This window comes from Mobula birostris, chromosome 3, assembly GCF_030028105.1.
Source record: "Mobula birostris isolate sMobBir1 chromosome 3, sMobBir1.hap1, whole genome shotgun sequence".
Lineage (NCBI taxonomy): Eukaryota > Metazoa > Chordata > Chondrichthyes > Myliobatiformes > Myliobatidae > Mobula > Mobula birostris.
The window spans coordinates 157,156,981-157,176,096 of NC_092372.1; the positions used below are offsets into that span (position 1 = coordinate 157,156,981).

Genomic DNA, 19,116 nt, shown 5'->3' on the forward strand with positions numbered 1-19,116 from the left:
TCTGAAGAGCAGTACAGATAGTTGGCTGACAGCATGTATCTGACTTCTTTTTTAGAAGTCTTGGCGTTTTGTTTAATTATATTATTATTGTGGCCATTTTACAGAAATGGCTTCTTTAATATCACTGCACAATTTGAGTCTCTTTTTTCATAAACAACAAATGAGTAGATGTGAAAGCATGCCTATCAGTAGAATAGAATTATGGCTTCAGTTGCTCTTAATTGAAAATAACTTTCTTAAAATTATAATTCAAGTTAAACTGAATTGCTATGAAATATAATTATGAAGAGTTTTATGTAAATGATCATTAAAAAGATTTATTTCCATGATTTTGATTTTCAGAACCTCCCTTCACATTTCTTCAACAAAAAAATTAAGTTAAAATGAGAATTTGTATTCCCAGTTTTTTAGAGGAGTTTTCATTTTAGGTGTTGATACAGAAAGGAAGAAATTGTTACTATGTTTTATGATGAAAACAGCTTATTTGGATTCCATTCTAATTATTTTTCAATGATTATTATAACTTAAATTAGCTTATTTTTACAGTGAAGTATTTTTTAATTTAAATTATTCAGATAGATTAAATCTTTACTTATTGAGTATTGAAACTAATTAATTGTTAAAGTTACAATTGAAACTGGAAACACAATGAAACTCAAATCAACTGTATTTCGCTGTAGATTGATAGTAACACACAGCATCCTTCCTGAACCATATCCAAAATTAAACTCCATTTAAATGCGCAATGGATCAGTCAGTATGTAAAGGAGAAAAGGTTAATATTTTAGCTGGAATATATTGCAATTGAGTTTTTAATTTATTTGATTTGATATGCAAATTGAAGCCTGTCAGTTTGATTGTAATATGGATGGCAGTACACGAAAAGGCTACGATGCAAAACTATAAGAATGATAGGATTTAATAAGCTCTGGCATAATATTTTTGTTGTTCCATCTCTCAAAGTATGTATTTTACTGGTAGCTACAAATGTGGCTCTCAAAACCATCATTTGAAAGGTGTATTAACTAATTTCAAATTGTAAAATATATGAAGTGTTCTATAGTGAATCATAGGTTAAAGGTACAACTGGAATGAGTGAATGAATTATGGAAAAAAAATCTTTAAATATGCTGAATGCAGCTGCCCGGAAAAGACCCCCTTTTTTTTTTCCCTGTTCTCAAGAATTATTTTTTTCATCAGAGCTCTGAACTTGATGTAATTCAGTTTCAAAATGTAATAATAATTGGTGTATTTTCAATTATTTTTGATAATAACATTTTAATTATTAATTCATTTTATTATTAACAATGGCATCAACCTAAAGCAAGACGGAGACCTAAGTACTCTTTTGAAATGTATACTAAGAGTTATTGCAGATAAGCTAGCTAACTACAGCTCATTTCATGTTGGATACGGAACAGCAGCTATGCTCGGAACTGAAGACTACAAAATTAGAATCACTATGATTTAAAGGTGCCATTGTTTCAATTTATGGAAGAAATCATTTGTAGCTATTCCTACCTTCCAGGAAACATTTGGAGTTATTTGACATTACCCTTTTAGTGAAAGGGATTGCATATCCTTAGAGCACTTAATTAGCCACCAAGCTAAAAAGTTGCTCTTGACTCTGGTATTGTGGTGCACAAAATAATTTTAGGAGTTAAAACATGTGAGCAAATTTTCTGCTTGTTGTTTGGGGGAATACTATGTAAAAACTGCACCTGTGCCAGAAATTCTTTTTATTATTTGATGAAGTTTTACAAATGTGTTCAAGTCTATTTAAAGTTGGTAGTGGCTGTTTGATCCATCAGGTCCATGCTGACTCCCAGGAGAGTAATATGATTAGTTAGTTATATTTTATCATTAATTTATCAATTTATCTTTAATTTTTTGATTTAACGATGGATCATTAATCATCTTTTTCTAAACTTTTCTAAAGAATAGCGCATTTAAAAGTGAAAAGTTTTCCCATCTCCCTTTCCTATGTGCAAGTTATCATTGGTCTCTATTTCACTGACCAAGAAATCTACATTATTTATATTTTGCTTTTTATTTCTTCCAGCAAATTCTATTAAAGTAGAAACTCCAAGTGATGAAGAGAATGGAAGAGCCTGTGACACAAATGGTGAAGAGTGTGCTGAAGACCTGCGTATGATAGATACATCTGGGACTAAATTGAATGGACCACACAATGGCCAAGGCAACAAAGCATTTTCTGGAGTTGGTGGCATTCGACTTCCAAATGGCAAGCTGAAGTGTGATATCTGTGGAATAATTTGCATTGGCCCAAATGTCCTCATGGTGCACAAACGTAGCCACACTGGTAAAAACAGGCACCGCTTTTTTCTGTTTTTTACCTTCATCACTTTCATTTGGGTTTTACTATGCCGCATTTTTGCATGTCATTTCCAAAGTTATCATAACCGAAATAGTACAATGCTTCACATTTAAAATAAGAATGTGATGCACAAATTAAAGTCAGAGCCTGAAATGTATTTTTAATAAGTTTCCTTTTTTTTACTTACTCATTGGCATTTCTTTTTTTTAAAAGAACCATTGGAAAAGACAAATTAAAAAAAATACAACATGCCACAACATTCAGAAATCAAATCTGTTTATTTGGAAACTGCTGATCAGGAAGAGCAACTCTTAACACACAATGATGCAGACACTCCATTTAAATGAGTTTGAATCTTCATTGTGATGTGCCATTTTGATTTATAAAAAAAAAGATTTTTCAGATCAAATTGACCCAGCCACTGAAGCGTTGAGAAACTGGCAAGTTTAGTCTGAGTGCCTCATGTTATATCAAATGTGCAGGTGGCAGAAATTAAAGAACAGCAGCAAAGATACATCTTTTTTTCTGAAATTCCACACTTAACGATATATTTTTTGCTAATAAATATGCTCTGCCTTGCAGGGGAACGCCCCTTCCAATGCAGTCAGTGTGGTGCATCTTTTACTCAAAAAGGCAACCTACTTCGTCACATTAAGTTGCACTCTGGTGAGAAACCGTTCAAGTGCCATCTTTGTAACTATGCTTGTCGTCGTCGAGATGCACTTTCTGGTCACCTGCGGACTCATTCTGGTGGGTATAATTGTCAATATTGTATGCATTAAGTTATTTGCCTAATGGTCAAAAAGGGGCACAGTAAGAAAATGAAACCTAGAAACTAATGTTGCTGATAATACGGAGAAGTATTTACCATGTCCATAATGTACCCCCTCTGCATTCTTTTAAATGTGACATTACCTTCCATTAAAATGATGAGCAGAGGACATATTAACAGACAATGTGAAATTTAAGGGACGGTAATTTCCAGACTTCTTGTAGCCTTTGAATTGACTCTGATCTACAGTTAATTTTCTTTTATTTCCCCTGAATTTCCTGATTCACTGTACTGAGACCAGTTAAAATTTATGTACAGATGACCCATCAGAGATCAGATAACTTCTTTTCTATAAAGTTTGTTCCACACACCACTTTTTAATGAAGCCATTAGCAAAACTATTACATTAGGTGCTATTTAACAATAGGAGGTATAAACTTAATATTACTTTATATGTCTTTAAGCATCAGGCATGGTGCCTATGTAACCTTTGAGTCATTTGAAATGTTGCTGAATTGAGAGACAGGAGAGGTCAGTGGGCATGAGATTGGTAGATCAATAGGAATTGACACAAGCCAGGATATCAGCTGCAGAGCTTTGGATGAACTGAACTAAGGATATATGCTAAGATATTAAGCTATAACTAAGGTATTATTCAGGTTCCTGTGTAAACACACATGGGGAGTCAAGATCATGTGTAGGCTTCATGTGAAATAGCTTTAAAGGTCAATGTATAATTGGACTGAGATCTGCAGAAGCAGGTTCTATTTCTGAATTGTGTTTAGCTCACAGAAGAAAAATTGTTGATTTTCCTTCAATTCTTTCTTCAAAAATTATATGAGAAGAGTATCTAGGTTAGAGCACAATAGATTAAAGATTCAAGTTTATTTGTCATGTTTACAGTACATCGAAACATACAGTGAAATGTGTTGTTTGTATTAACAATCAACACACACAAGGGTGTGCTGGGGACAGCCCACAAGTGTCACCACACATTCTGGCGTCAGCATAACAGACCCACAATGCTCAGATGAACAACACAGACCACAACAAGCAACAAAACAAGTGCAAATGCAAGCGCCATTCCTCCACCCACCCACACACATACACAAACCTTTAAACCCAGGGCGGACCTCCAGCCTCCAGCCTCCAACATGGACTCAGGTTTGCAGACAGTGGGCTTTGGCCTTTCCAGCGGACTCTCAGAGATTTGCTGACCTGATTCCAGCCAACAGACCTTGACTTCTGGACTTCGGGCATCAATCCTCAGCATTAATCCTAGAGCGTGCCAATCATTGAACACTAGGCCTTGAAATCTGGAATTGCCAATGATGGGACCCCAAACATTAAGCAATGAACTCTGGTCTCACTGATTTGTGAATCCAGGGGAACATCAGAACTCTTTCCACTTTCCAACACATAATTCAGACTCCAGAACCCACTGACAAAACACTTACCTGGAGGAGTGTCCTCAATCACTCTCTGCCTGTCCGGCATCAATTAACCGGCATCTGAACACAGATATCCCACATCTGATTCTCTGGTCTTCAATCATAGAGTAGGGACTTAGACTTCAGCTGACCTCTCATTCCCACACGTCCCTAAACCCTAACCTGGCTTCTAACTTCCCTCTCGTCCACAAAAAATTATGGACCAAAAAAAATTTTTAATTAAATTAAACAATTTAAAAACAACTAAATCTGAGCTGATAATCAATGGAGGTTGCAACTCAGTGCCATCTAAAAAGATCAGATTTCTTGAAGAAAAGGACAGTTCAATTAAAGGGAACTGTATAGGCCAGGACCTTACATAAATGTTGACCCGAAAGATGCCTTTTATAATTTATTTGAGATGCTGATGAATCTGGCATTTTTAAAATGCAAACATTATGTTTATAACAGAGTACTGGTAAATAACATACCATAAGAACATATGCACAACAGAGGGTATTGTAAAACTCGAGGTGGTCTAGTGGATTCTCTGTGGTAGTTTGAAAAACAATTAAATAGACTGAGCTGAAAATGGATTGCTTTAAAGAGCAGGACTCTCAGCAAAATTTATAGGCTTGTGTAGTGCAACTATTAATAGAGGAGTATTAGTCTCCATTTGTATTGTAGATTAGAATTCCTCCAAGTGGTCTGCTAATCCACAGATCAAATCCAGCAGAAGATTTTGAAAAACAAAGCAATTTTTGATTCTGTGTGATACTGGAGTTTGAGATCAGAAGATAAATGTTGTACATTGGATCCTGGACTCAACCTAAAAATTCTCCCATTATGTTCCAGTGTTTTTTTTTCCCTGTGATATTTCTGTAATCATTACAGTCCTACAGTACTGTGAGCCCTCACCCAGTTCCCAAAAAGTTTCTATTCGGAAGTTTCCTGTCCTGAAAGCCACATTTTCACCCAGGCTTTTAGCCACTTTAATCTCATACACTAGAAATCACTCACTACCTTTGCAGTTCTCACTCCTTCTTAAAGCTCACCTCTGACCAATTGCCCAGGGTAGAATGAATTTAACTTTCAATTTCATTTTTAACTTAAATTAATGTATTGTTCAAAAACTGCATCTAGTATGCAGCTATTCTTCAATCTTCAATTTGGCATTATTAATGGACAATTACTAAACAAGTTCAACTTGTTTGCATAAGAAGACATGAATAAATGGGTACAGGGGCGTTCTTTAGAATTTTACATTTTGGGTTATCCACTCTCTTTTCCTTCCTTTACCTTAGATATATTTCATGACATGACGTTTGTCACTACTGTAGCTGGACAGGGGTCACTTCTACTCAACTCATAATTTGAGTCCAGTGGAATAACTTATGCCAGCCAGTGGTGTAGTGGCATCAGCACTGGACTTTGAGGCGAGTGGTCGCAGGTTTGAATCCAGCCAGCTCCTTGCATGCTTTCCACCCATGCTGGGTTGAGTAATGAGTGATCAACTCAGCCTCAGTAAAAAAAAAATGCTAAACTAATGGCAAGGTTGCCAACTGATCCACCCACAAGGCATGGAGGAAAATAAAAATAACAAGAATAATTTATGTCCAAATTATAATACAGACCATTTGAATCTCATACTGACCACTAAGCACCCATTTGTCCCACTGATTCCATCCTCAATCATGTTATTCTTACAACATTCTCATCAATTCCTTTCTAATTTCCACCAGTCATCTTCAGACTGGTGCATACTTCCAGTGGTCAAATAACCTCTCAAACTGCACATTATGGAAGGAACCAGAGAACCTGGTGTGGAGCATACATGGTTTACTATTACTATTTCTATTACTATTTATTATTTATGGTGCAACTGTAACGAAAACCAATTTCCCCCGGGATCAATAAAGTATGACTATGACTATGTCACAGGGAGAATGTAAAGCTTTGCACAGATGATGCCGGAGGTCAGGATTGAACTGTTTTCTCCAGAGCTCTGAGGCAACAGCTGTACTAGTTACACACTGTGCTTCTACTCTTCTCAAGCTTCCTTAAACGCTATTTCTTGAAATCCTCTCAGTATATTCCTCTCCTACATCATCCAACACTAATCTGGATTCCCCTTAGATGCATTCTTTACCTCAACTATTGGTATAACAATGATTTCTATATTCTTACTGCTCTTTAGATAAAGTATTTCTCTTGCCTTTCTTTGTGGCTCAGCTCACATATGGAAACAACTTTATTTCATCTACTCCTTCAATTGCTTCAGTGATTTACTAGACCTCTGTTCTGTCACCTGTCAAATCTGTGCTGTGTAGTCGCCCTATTACCAATGTGAAAATTGCTTTTCATTATTTTAACTCTTTGGAGTTTTTCTTCTATTTACATGAAACAACAGATACAGAAATCGGAAGATCCTAGACTGCCGTTCAATAAACCAACAGGGTCATTTTCCTGGGCTGCCCCAATTCCACTAATGCCTTCAAATCTGTTGAGCTCTATTTACTTAGTGATTCAGTCTGTACACTCCTCTGGGGAAGTAATCTCCAAAGAGTGAAGACATTTCTTCTTCACTCTCTCTTAACTTGCTCTTGGTACATGGTTCCAGTCACATATCAAGCTCTGTATCTAGCCTGTCAAGTCTAATAGGAATTTTATACATTTTGAGACCATTCTCATCTCTTGTTTAAGGAGTCATTAAGGTCTGTTTTAATTTCCCTCCCAAACAACAATCCATTCATCCATCACAAGTACATGCTTCCTTAAAAAGGGCAATCCTAACTACATGCAGTATTCCAGGCTATATATAATTGGAGTAAAATATCTCTATCCTTATTCTCAAATCTTCTTGTGGCGATGATCAACATATTCCTTGTACAAGAACAGGTGTTTCTGAACACATCGAACTCTGATTGTTTAGAAAGCTGTATTAACCTGTCTGAACATATATAATCCCCAATGCCATAAATTGCAATTTTTTTTCTTTTATGTGGCACTTTACTGAAGGTCTACGGAACATCCAAGTGCACCACATCATCTGGTTGGCCTTTATTAATTATGTAGTTATAACCTCAAAAAATTCTATCAAACATGGTTCCCCTTTCATAATTCCATGCCAAATCCTGTTTTTACATTCAAACAGCATCCTTATTAATAGATTTTAGCATTTTCCCTTACACTGATGTCAAGCTGTTTTCTTTCGCCCTCCTTTCATGAATAGTGGTGTTATATGAGCCAGGTTCCATCCTGTGTAAACAGTTTTAGAATAGACACCTTGTACAAATGCATTTACTCACCTTACTCAATATCTCATTGCTCTGGTAATTTGCTGATTTTCTTTTCCTGGCTCCTGAGTAGAACCTCAGAGCTTGTCTTTCACTTACCTTGCGAGGTGCAAAAAGGAACTTGCCGGAACTTAATAAGGGCAATTACGATTCTATGGGAACAGATCGGGGAATTAAAATAAAGAGATATTTGGTAAATCCAAGCAGAGGTGTAAACCAATGTGAAAGGAAAGCTTAACAAGGAGATGCACCATTTCTGAATAAATCATGAAGTTAAAGATGCTACTAAATTGAAAGAAAAAGGCACACAATGTTGCAAAAATTTGTAGTAGGCTAGAGGACAGGGAACTTATTAAAAAGGAAGTTGGAAAATATGGGTCATCCACTTTGGAATGGTAAATGAAAATATAAATTGGAATGAAACTACACATTGTTACAAAAGGGATCCTGGTGTCATAGGACACACCCATGTGCATGTTATCAACAGGTATAGCAAGAAATGAGGAATGCTGCTGGAGTGTTGGCCTTTTATTGCCAGAGGTCTAGAAGATTGTGAAGCAAATTCGCAGTGTATTGACAAGACCGCACATTGTGTACTCTGTTGGATACAAGCTGTAGTAGTTTGATTGCTGGGGTGAAAGGAGGTGTTTTCCCTGGGAACACAGTGACAAAGCTATTGTATCTGAATGTATTGTATCTGAAGTCTAATAGGAATTGCAACTCAAACATCAGTCAATGCTTCAACCTCACAACATAGAAAACAGATATAGCAATAGACTAGCAACTAACATACATTCAGACATAGCAAGTTACTACTTTCATTGGCCACTGTGTTGCCCTTGGTGTGTGCAAGTATGTGGTAGAATCTGGAAGAAATTGACAGGAATGTGGGGAGAGCAGGGAAAATTAATGAGAGGATGAGAGTGCCCTTTGAGCTAGAATGACGGACAGGATCAAAATGGATCCCTTCTATATCATGAGGAAATATGGGAATGAAGGTGTTGATATATGAAAGATAGAGGAGTTTGACATGTACTATCTCTAGTTTACAAGAATGATAGTGACAATTTAAAATAAAACACTGAAGGGGTTTGAGTGTGTAGATACTGAGGTTTCTTCTAGTGGAGGTATCTAGAATCAGGAGGTCATATTTCCATAAGGGGTTGCCAAATTAGGATAGAGATGAGAAGGAATTTTATCTCTGAGGGTCACATATCTTTGGATTATCTACCCTCGAATCCTGTGGAGGTAGACTCATTGAATATATTCAAGCTGGATATTGACAGATATCTGCAAAGACCCATGGTAAAATAGAAGGAAAGTAATGCTAAGGCCAAGACTGGATCACTCGTGACTTTATTGAAGCATGGAAGAGACTCGAGGAGTCAGCTGGGCTGCTCCTACTCCTGCTTGTATGACACGTCACTAACATGATGCAGCTCAGTCTGCTGAGTTCCTCCAGTAGACTGGATGTTGCACCAGATTCTACCACCTGCAGTCTCTTGTGTCTTCATTCATCTCATTTACAGTTGTCCTTGTGCACATCTGTTGTCACATTTGCCTTTTTAACAAAAACTTTCCTCTGAGAAGTGTCCATTGGCTTTAAGGATGCAGAATTCTGTTTCTTTACTAAAAACAGTGTGTCATCTTGCACAAATGAATCATTTTCCGCTGCCTCGGACTGTGTGTCACAATCCATTTAACTCTTCATTTTACTGAAAATGATCTTGCAATCAGCACTAGTGATCACTATCTAGCATTCTGTAATGAAAGTACTGCAAGTGATCAGCATGACTGGAATAACTGTTCTTCCCACTGGTAGAAGACCAGCCAATGCTATAGGTAATATCTGATAATGTTGCAGTGTTGATATTGGGTATCATTAAAGTAATTTACTAACCAACATTATGGATATCAATTAAAGATGAAGGCTAGATTTTTATTTTACTTGTATATAAAGTGACATTTTTTCAAAGATTTCATAAATCTTGTCATATTGTTCAGAATTTGGCCCTTTCAGGGCATTGCTAGGTACTACATTGCTGTGTTTATTTTCCATAAAAATATGGATGAATTGTCATTTGGCAGTTATTGAGTGGATTGCTATAAACAAATTTGTCATGGGTTCCCTGAAGTCACACCTTTTACAGCCATGCAGTTTCCAACAACCTCGAAGCTATGCAGTTGCAAACCAGAGGGCTGTGAGCAGAAAGTAGGCCACAATCACACTGAGCTGTCAAAAGGCTATTTAAAGTGTCTCTAAACACCTAGATAACCAGACATTTAGAAACAGCAAACATGTATTTCAATTATTAAAAATATTAAAGCTGTTGGAAGTAAGTTTTAACTATTAAATCTATTTTAAGACATGTTCTATTTACTTGGGTTGAAAATATTTATATTAATTAACACAAAATTGAAAAAAAACTGACTGCAATTGCCTTACAATAATGCTTGACAATCCATTTCCAATAGAGTCATTATTAAGGACCCCCGTCACCTAGGGCATGCCCTCTTCTCTTTGTTACCATCAAGGAGGAGATACAGAAGCCTGAAGGCACACACTCAGCGGTTCAGGAACAACTTCATCCTCTCTTCCATCTGATTTCTAAATGAACATTGAACCCATGAACACTACCTCATATATCTGCTTTTGCACTTTTTAATGTTTTAAATATACATATATATACTTATTATAATTGATTTACTTGCTTATTTATTCTTTCTATATTATCATGTATTGCATTGAACTGCTGCTGCTAAGTTAACAAATTTGACAACGCATGTCGGTGATAATAAACCTGATTCTGATTCTGATTGCTGCAGCCAGAGCAAGCTTAAATCTCAGTAGAATTCGGATTCTGTAGAGAAAAGCTGAACATACTGACAAGTGCTCTGTAGCAAGCTAGTAGTTCCCTATAGAAACACTGGATAGCTGTTGACATGATCTAGCCACTAATGTGACAGGTTATTTAGTTTAATACCACAGCACATTCAATGTAGCAAAGCTCTCTAATGATCACAGAGTCTTTCTCCACACTGTAAGAAAAGCTGTTTTGCTTTTTTTAATTACTGACCCTACCAGAACTAACAGAATTCAGGTTCCCTTCACTATTCACATTTTGCAGGATGTTATCATTTATCCAACATACATAAATGATACAACAAAATCTAAAGTGATTTTCAAAACAAGTTATTCCAAAACCTCACTACAATGTTTTCACTGTTTTGGCAATAACTTTAGAATATCTATTTTTATTTGTCTGCTTGCTTCTTTGAAATGTTGACACTATTCTTCAATATCTCATATATTCATGAGAAAAGTTTAACATGGTAAAGTTTGTTCTGAGTGGTTTATAAGACATCTCCAAGAACTAGAATCTCACGAAAGGCATAGAAGTCAACAGAGCAAGTTCTGATAAGTGGGATGAGTTTAAATGGGTACTTGATAGCAACTGTAGACATGATGGGCCAAAAAATTTACAAACAAGAGAAAATCTGCAGATGCTGGAAATCTAAGCAACACACACAAAATACTGGAGGAACTCAGCAGGCCAAGCAGCATCTTTGGAAAAGAGTACAGTTGATGTTTCAGGCCGAGACCCTTCAGTAGGACTGGGAGTCAGAGTATGAGTGGTGGGGAGGAAGGTAACACAAGGTGATATGTGAAACTGGGAGCGGAGGAGTGGTGAAGTAAAGAGCAGGAAGGATACATAGCCGTGGTAGCGAGTCTGGGTGAGCATATGGTCAAAGATTTGGAGGGCAGCAGAGATCACAGAGGGGGAGCAGTGGGAGGGGGTTTCACTGAATTTCTGTCAAAGGGAAGATTTATTCTTCCTCAGGGTAAGCAAACCTGGAAGAGTCTTTGCAATGGAGTAATCCAATCACAATGATTTTTTGTTTGTTGGTTGAATTGGTTTCCATTGTAGCTGACTCTATGACACTGTGATGTTAACCTTAACCCAACATGCTGGAGGACTCAGCAGGTCAGGCAGCATCCATGGAAATGATCAGTCAATGTTTCGGGCTGGAACCCTTCATCAGGACTCAGGGTTCTGGCCGGAAATGTTGACTGATCATTTCCACGGATGCTGCTCGACCTGCTGAGTTCCTCCAGCGTGTTGTGAGTGTTGTTTTGACCCCAGCATCTGCAGAGTATTTTGTGTTAACCTTAACCTATGTGGATCAATTAAGCAGTCTGGTCAATTTCATAACTGCTTTCTGAAAATGGTAACTGTTTAGTAGCTCAGGAGGCTAGATTAATCAAATGAATAATTTAATGAGGAAGACCTTGGGGTTTAACAAACATATTTTACATTAATATTTTTCAATTATTGTTCTGTAAGATATAGTTTGAGCACAGGTTAATACCTAATAACTTAGTAATTAGCTTACAGTCAACAAATTTAAAGAAAAAGTGAAGTCTATTCTGCGTAATCCTTTCAAGGCTCTTTCTGTTTGTGTTTAGTTGGAAAACCTCACAAATGTAGCTATTGTGGGCGAAGCTACAAGCAACGCAGCTCACTTGAGGAACATAAAGAACGTTGTCATAATTACTTGCAGACCATGGGACTGCACAGTGGTATATATTCAGGTAAAACAAAATGTCTTTTTCATGAAATCTGATGCTTTAGCTAACATGTTATGTAACACAATAATGATCCCTAAAAGATGAATAAACAAGGAAAGTCCTAACTGCAGAAACAGAATTATGTAGCTTGTTCTTCAGCATTGCTTTCTAATAAATAAGACAAGAGACTGCAGGTGATTCATTCATCAGCCTGATGCAAGGTCTTGACCCAAAACCTTGAGTTTTGCATTTTGCTTCCAGATTCGAACTGACCCACTGAATTATTTCAGCATTCTGTTCTTACTGATTAAAAAATACATTGGACTGAATGAAATTCCATAATGCCCCTCTTCCAACCACCATCCTCCTTCCTAACCTCCGATCAGCAGAGACCCCAAGCCCACCAGTTAAACCTTAATCTCAACCCCTGGTTGCAGCAAACCTAATTGTGTTCACCAATCAGCCCAATTAATACATCTCTACACGTGCCTTATCTGGTTGCACCCTGTGCTCCAACCAAACTCCTGTTTCTCTCCTTCTTCCTTGTGGCCTGAGCCTGATCACCAAACTGGTCCCCTGTGAGGGGAGGATGCATAAGGCATGTCCTCCCTTCCTTGTGTTTTCCATGATCTCCATTGCAGCTTTTGTATGACTGCTATGTAGTGTGCACGTCAATGGCCTGACATTCTTCTCATGATGGTTACAATGGGAAAGCTGAAAGCAGTTGTCTTTAGAATCACACAAGGCTCATTTTAATCCATCAGATTGGAAGAAAAGCTTGATTGTTTTTTAAAATAATTTTCCTTAACTCTGCGATTTTTTTCAGGTGTCTCCTGATTGGGTACAGATACTAAATACAAATTACTTTACCATTTAAGGGTGTAATCCATTTTCCAGGTTAAGATGTTGGCATAGTGCTGGGTCATTTTACTGCATATAAAGTCAGGTGTGTGGCATTCAGATGAAACGAGACTCAAAAGCAACAATGAGCTTTGCAATATAGATAATGAGAGGGGGAAGCTGGAGTAAATAGGTTTTGTTCACTTCCTGTGTACTCCACGAGAAATCTGGATCAGGATTGCTATTACTGTTCGTGATTCGTAGAATTGTACTTAACTGTTACAAATAAAAGAGATATCTTAGTGCTTTCATTTCCCTATTTGATAATGCCGAAGTGTGAGGTGTTATGTGGTCCACAATCATTTTCCCAAGACTCTGTATCTAAGATCAGCATCAGAACTTGTACCATTATATATCATTATTCCAAAACAGAATGTAGGACACACTCAGTCAAACAGCATGGGTGCAAAGGAAAATATGATGACTAGACCAGAATGAGCAGCCTGCTTGACAAAACTCACCCAGATCAGATGTGGAGAGCCAATCTCACAAGCACTCTGCACCTTTGAACTGGGCTCAGAAGTGGCAGTGGTGAGTAGGCCTCAGGCAGTGTAGTACAGAGATCCTGCTCCAGAATACCTCCAAAATCTCCTCAAAGATGTTCAATCTTGTTGCCTTCCTGAAGTATTTAAATTTTTTTTAAAATTAAGTAAATAAATTAATAAACTATATTTTACAATGATCTTTAATTAGCAATATTAAACTAAAGTAAAATGTAGGAAGATGTAGTATCCTTGTGGGTAGAGTTAAGAAACTGTAAGGGTAAAAAGACCCTGATGGGAGTTATATATAGGCCCCTAAACAGTAGCCAGGATGTGGGCTACAAATTACAATGGAAGATGAAAAGAAACATGTCTAAAGGGCAATGTTACAATAGTCATGGGGGATTTTGATATGCAGATAGACTGGAAAAGTCTGGTTGGAGCTGGATCCCAAGAGAGAGAATTTGTAGAATACCACGAGATGGCTTTTTAGAACAGTTTGTGGTTGAGCCCACTAGGGAAAAAGCTGTTCAGGATTGGGTGTTCGTAATGAACTGGATTTGGTTAGTGGGCTCAGGGTAAAGGAAACCTTAGGACATAGTAATCATAATACGATAAACTTCATCCTGCAATTTGAGAGGGAGAAGCTAAAGTCGGATGTATCAACTTTACAATGGAGTAAAGGGAATTATGGAGGCAAGAGAGAGGAGCTGGACAAAGTTGATTGGAAGGGAATACTAGCTGAGATGAGGGAAGAACAGCAATAGCCGGGGTTTCTGGGAGGAAATCAGAAAGTGTAGAATAGATACATCCCAAAGAAGAAGATATATTTTTAGAGCAGGATGACACAACTGTGGTTGACAAGGGAAGTCAAAAGCAACATAAAAGCAAAAGAAAGGGCATATAACAGTGCAAAATTTAGTGAGAAGCTTTTAAAAACCAACAGAAAGCAACAAAAAAGTCTAAAGGGGGGAAAAAATGAAATATGAAGGTAAGCTAGCCAGTACTATCAAAGAGGAACAAACTCTTCTTGGGCTTCAAGCCAGGTACAGGTATTGATTATAACCAATGTTTCGATGACATACTCTGCCATCTTCTTCAGGGATGATACCTGAGCATGTCTAGTCCGAAGGTATCTATAGCCCTGTATTCCATCTCCCCGACTGGTTAATCCTCATCCAATCAGGTTTCTATTCTCCCAGCTTGTTTACAATCGAATTCCAGTTCTTACTTAGAGCGAGACCTTCTATAGCTATTGACTTCGACGGCACAAAACTACTGTGCCGCACCAGTGGCTTTTGGGACCACCTGGTAAAGGAACCACTGAAATAAATTAGAGGAAAAGAATTTTAACAAAGATGAAGGTCTCACTGTAAGTAAGAACTGGATTCTAAGCAAGGTGGGAGGGTGGAAACCTGACTGGATGAGGACTAACCAGTCAGGAGGGATAGAATACAGGGGTATAAATACCATCGGACTAGACATGCCCAGGCATCATCCTTAAGAAGGTGGCAGAGTCTGTCATCATTACATTCGTTATAATCAATACCTGTAATCATCTGGAAGCCCGAGAAGAGTTTATTCGTCATATACACTGGGAAAGCATTAGATCCTCTTTCAACATCAAAGATAATACCAGATACCAAAATATATATATTTTCTTTATATATTTTTCAGATATATAAAGAATAAAAGAGAGGCAAGAGTAGGTATCAGACTGCTAGAAAATAATGTTGGAAAGGTAGCAATGGGGAACAAGGAAATGATGGATTAACTAAATAGGTATCTTACATCCGTCTCCACTGTGGAAAAGAGTAGCAGTACGCTGAATGTTCAAGAGTGTCAGGGGGCAGAAGTGAGTGCAATTGTTATTACAGGGGAAAAGGTGTTTGGGAAGCTGAAAGGTCTAAAGGGGAATCAGTCACCTGGACAAGATGGACTGCAGCCCAGGGTTCTGAAAGGAGTGGCTGGGGAGATTGTGGAGGCATTGGTAATGATCTTTCAGTAATCAATGGATTCTGGCATGGTTCCAGAGGACTGGAAAATTGCAAATTGCAAGTAGGGAGGGAGGAAGAAGAAAGGAAGGTATAGACCAGTTAGCCTGACCTCAGTGCTGGGAAGATGCTGAAGTCGATTGTTAAGGATGAGGCCTCGGTACATGATAAAATAGGCTGAAGTTTCCTTAACAGAAAATCTTGCCTGACAAATCTGTTGGAATGCTTTGAGCAAATAACAAGCAGGAGAGAACAATGAGAATTGGTGGATGTTGTGTACTTGGATTTTTAGAAGGCCTTTGTCAAGGTGCTGCAAATGAGGCTGCTTAACAAGATTGGGCCCTGTGATATTACAGGATAGATTCTAACATGGATAAAACAGTGGCTGATTGGCAGGAGGCAAAGAGAGGGAATAAAGGGAGCCTTTCTTGGTTGGCTGCCAGTGATTGGCAGTTATCGGTGTTGGAACCACTTCATTTTATGCTATATATGAATGATTTGAATGATGGAATTGAGGGCTTTGTGGCCAAATTTTCAGATGATACAAAGATAGGTGGAGGAGCAGGTAGTGTTGAGGAAGCAGGGAGGCTGTAAAAGGACTTGGACAGACTGGGGGAATGGGCAAGGAAGTGGCAAATGGAATACAGTGTTGGGATATGTATGGTCATGCGCTTTGGTAGAAGGAAAAAAAGTAGAGACTATTTTCTAAACAGGCAGAACGTTCAAAAATCAGAGTGCAAAGGGACTTGGGAATCCTTGTGCAGTATTTCCTAAAGGTTAATTTGCAGTGAGGAAGGCAAATACAATGTTAGCATTCATTTCAAGAGGACTAGAATATGAAACCATGGATGTAAAACTGTGGCTTTTTAAGGCACTGGTGACGCCTCACTTGGAGTATTGTGAGCAGTTTTGGGCCCTCTTTCTAGGAAAGGATATGCTGGCATAGGAGAGCGTTCAGAGGAGGTTCACGGGAATGATTCCAGGAATGAAACGGTTATTGTATGAGGAGTATTTAATAGCACTTGGCCTGTATTCGCTAAAATTTAGAAAACTGACGGGGGATCACATTGAAACATATTGAACTTTGAAAGGAATAGATGGAGTGGATGTGGCGAGGATGTTTCCTGTAGTGGGGTAGTCTAGGATCAGAGGGCACAGCCTAAGAAATGAGAGATGTCTGTTTAGAATGAAGATAAGGAGGAATTTCATTAGCCAGAGGGTGGTTATTCTGTGAAATGCATTGCTGCAGGTGACTATGAAGGCTAGGTCATTGAGTGTATTTAGGTGGAGGTTGAGAGGTTCTTGATTAGTCAGTGTGTGAAAGGTTACCGGGAGGAGGCAGGAGAATGGGATTGAGAGGGAAGATAGACCAGCCATTATGAAATGGCAGAGCAGACATGATGGGCCAAGTGGTCCAATTCTTCTCCTGTCTCTTATGGTCTAAAATAGCCTAAAATACATGCCTTTCCTTTTGCTTATTAATCTGCAGACCAAGAATCCCTTTTGATTTTAATAAGGTTCAAAGTTCAAAGGAAATTTATTATTAAAATACATATATGTCACCACATACAACCCTGTGATTCATTTTCTTGAGGCAATCACAGTAAAATAAGACTCAGAATAGAATCAATGAAAGGATGCACCCACAGGACAAACCAAAACTAATGTGCAAAACAAAACAACAAACTGTGCAAATACAAAAAGAGAGAAAAAAATAAATAATAATAAATAAGCAATAAATATTGAGAACTTGAGATGAAAAGTCCTTCTGCCAATGATTGCACCGGAAATTGAACAGCAGATCTTAGTGACAAATAATCACCAGCGGTCATATATTAAACCTTGAATTTCCTGGCTGATAGCTCAGCTTAGAAGTAAAAGATACTGTATTATGAAATTTTGCATTTGCCATGACTACCTACCTAAATGTTCTCCAGTACTCCGAGTTGGACCGCCATATTACGTCTATACAAGATATTGGTGAGGCCACATTTGAAACGTTCTGTGTGATTCTGGCTGACGGGCCACAGGAAGGCTGCGATTAAGTTAGTGAGGGTGTGAAAGAATTCCACAAGGATGTTTTCAGTGATAATAAGTCTGATTCTGATTATGGAAGGCTTAAGTTCTCAGAAGGGGCTGGGTCAGCTGGAACTGTTTTCTCTGCAGTGAAGGGGTCGAAGGTTATAGAGACTTTACACAGAGGCTTGTGGGTGCTTACACTATGCTGCTGGGAGAATGGTAGAAACATATACAATATCAGTATAAGGAGCATTTGGACATACACATGAACAAACAATGAATGGAGGGGAGTAGACCACGTGCGGGCAACTGGCATTAGTGTATATTGGCATCACGGTCGGTGCAGGCAGTGTGAGCTGATGAGCCTGTTCTTCTGCTATACTGCTTTATGTTCAATCTTCCATAAGTGTTTGAATACTAATATACTTGCAGTTCCTTATTTCTTCAAAGTCCTTTCTGCTATTTTGCTCCTCATATTTCAGACTCTATATTGAGGAAGCTGAATTTGTGCAACATCTGAGGCACTGTCAGCAAACTCATCCTGTTCTTTACTGAATTGCACAATATTCCCTAAAGGAGTTCTTCATTTTTTTTTTCACTTGTTTTTCCAAATTCAGTAGGAAATGCCTTCATAATAGAGCAAAGGCAGGCTGTTCTGTTTTGCTGAAAATCTTACAAGAACATCACTGAAAAACATGCAGGAAACATAAAATTGTCTTGTGCACTTTGTTCGGTATTACTGTTCTTAAGTTACTTTAAACTATAAAACACTATCTACTGATCCCCACTAATTATTCTGTAAAATACCATGAAAGTAAACTAGCTAAATGATTGTAGTTTGGACTGGTCATCATGCAGCAACACACAAAATGCTGGAGGAACTTCACTTCAGAGTTATAAGATTTAAAAAGCTGAAAGAGCCAATAACAAATTAGAAAGGCAACTAATATTAAATGTAACTCATTAAAAGGTCTGGTGGCATGATGGTGGCCTTTTTGCCTCCGTTTAAAATTGGATTTTCATTTTCTTTGTTTTGTAGTGAAAGAAGAAAGCAAATCACATGAGCTAGCTGAAGGAGTAAGCAAGGTTGGATCAGAAAGAGCTATGGTACTGGACAAACTTGCAAGTAATGTTGCAAAACGTAAAAGTTCAATGCCACAGAAGTTTGTTGGTAAGCATGAGAGAAACAAGTGCAATATTTGTTATATACAATTTCTCACATACAAGCTGTACACCAGTGGGCACTGGTTTACCGTTTGTTATTGACAGAACGTGTAAGTACCATTTTATAATCTGACCTGGCTGAATTTGAAAT

The 19,116-nt window shown here is 37.9% G+C and overlaps 1 protein-coding gene across 5 annotated transcripts in view; it reads left to right on the forward strand.

Annotated features, from left to right (window-relative positions):
* The window catches only part of ikzf1 (IKAROS family zinc finger 1 (Ikaros)), an 82,076-nt gene that overhangs the window by 54,199 nt on the left and 8,761 nt on the right, over window positions 1–19,116 (forward strand). For 4 of the 5 annotated variants that reach the window (XM_072253543.1, XM_072253542.1, XM_072253547.1 and 1 more), the window contains 4 exons: window positions 2,063–2,323; window positions 2,921–3,088; window positions 12,305–12,430; window positions 18,841–18,972. In XM_072253543.1, coding sequence (XP_072109644.1) covers window positions 2,063–2,323; window positions 2,921–3,088; window positions 12,305–12,430; window positions 18,841–18,972 — 687 coding nt within the window. The remainder of the gene's footprint in view (window positions 1–2,062; window positions 2,324–2,920; window positions 3,089–12,304; window positions 12,431–18,840; window positions 18,973–19,116) is intronic. The other variant, XM_072253546.1, reaches the window with a different exon arrangement.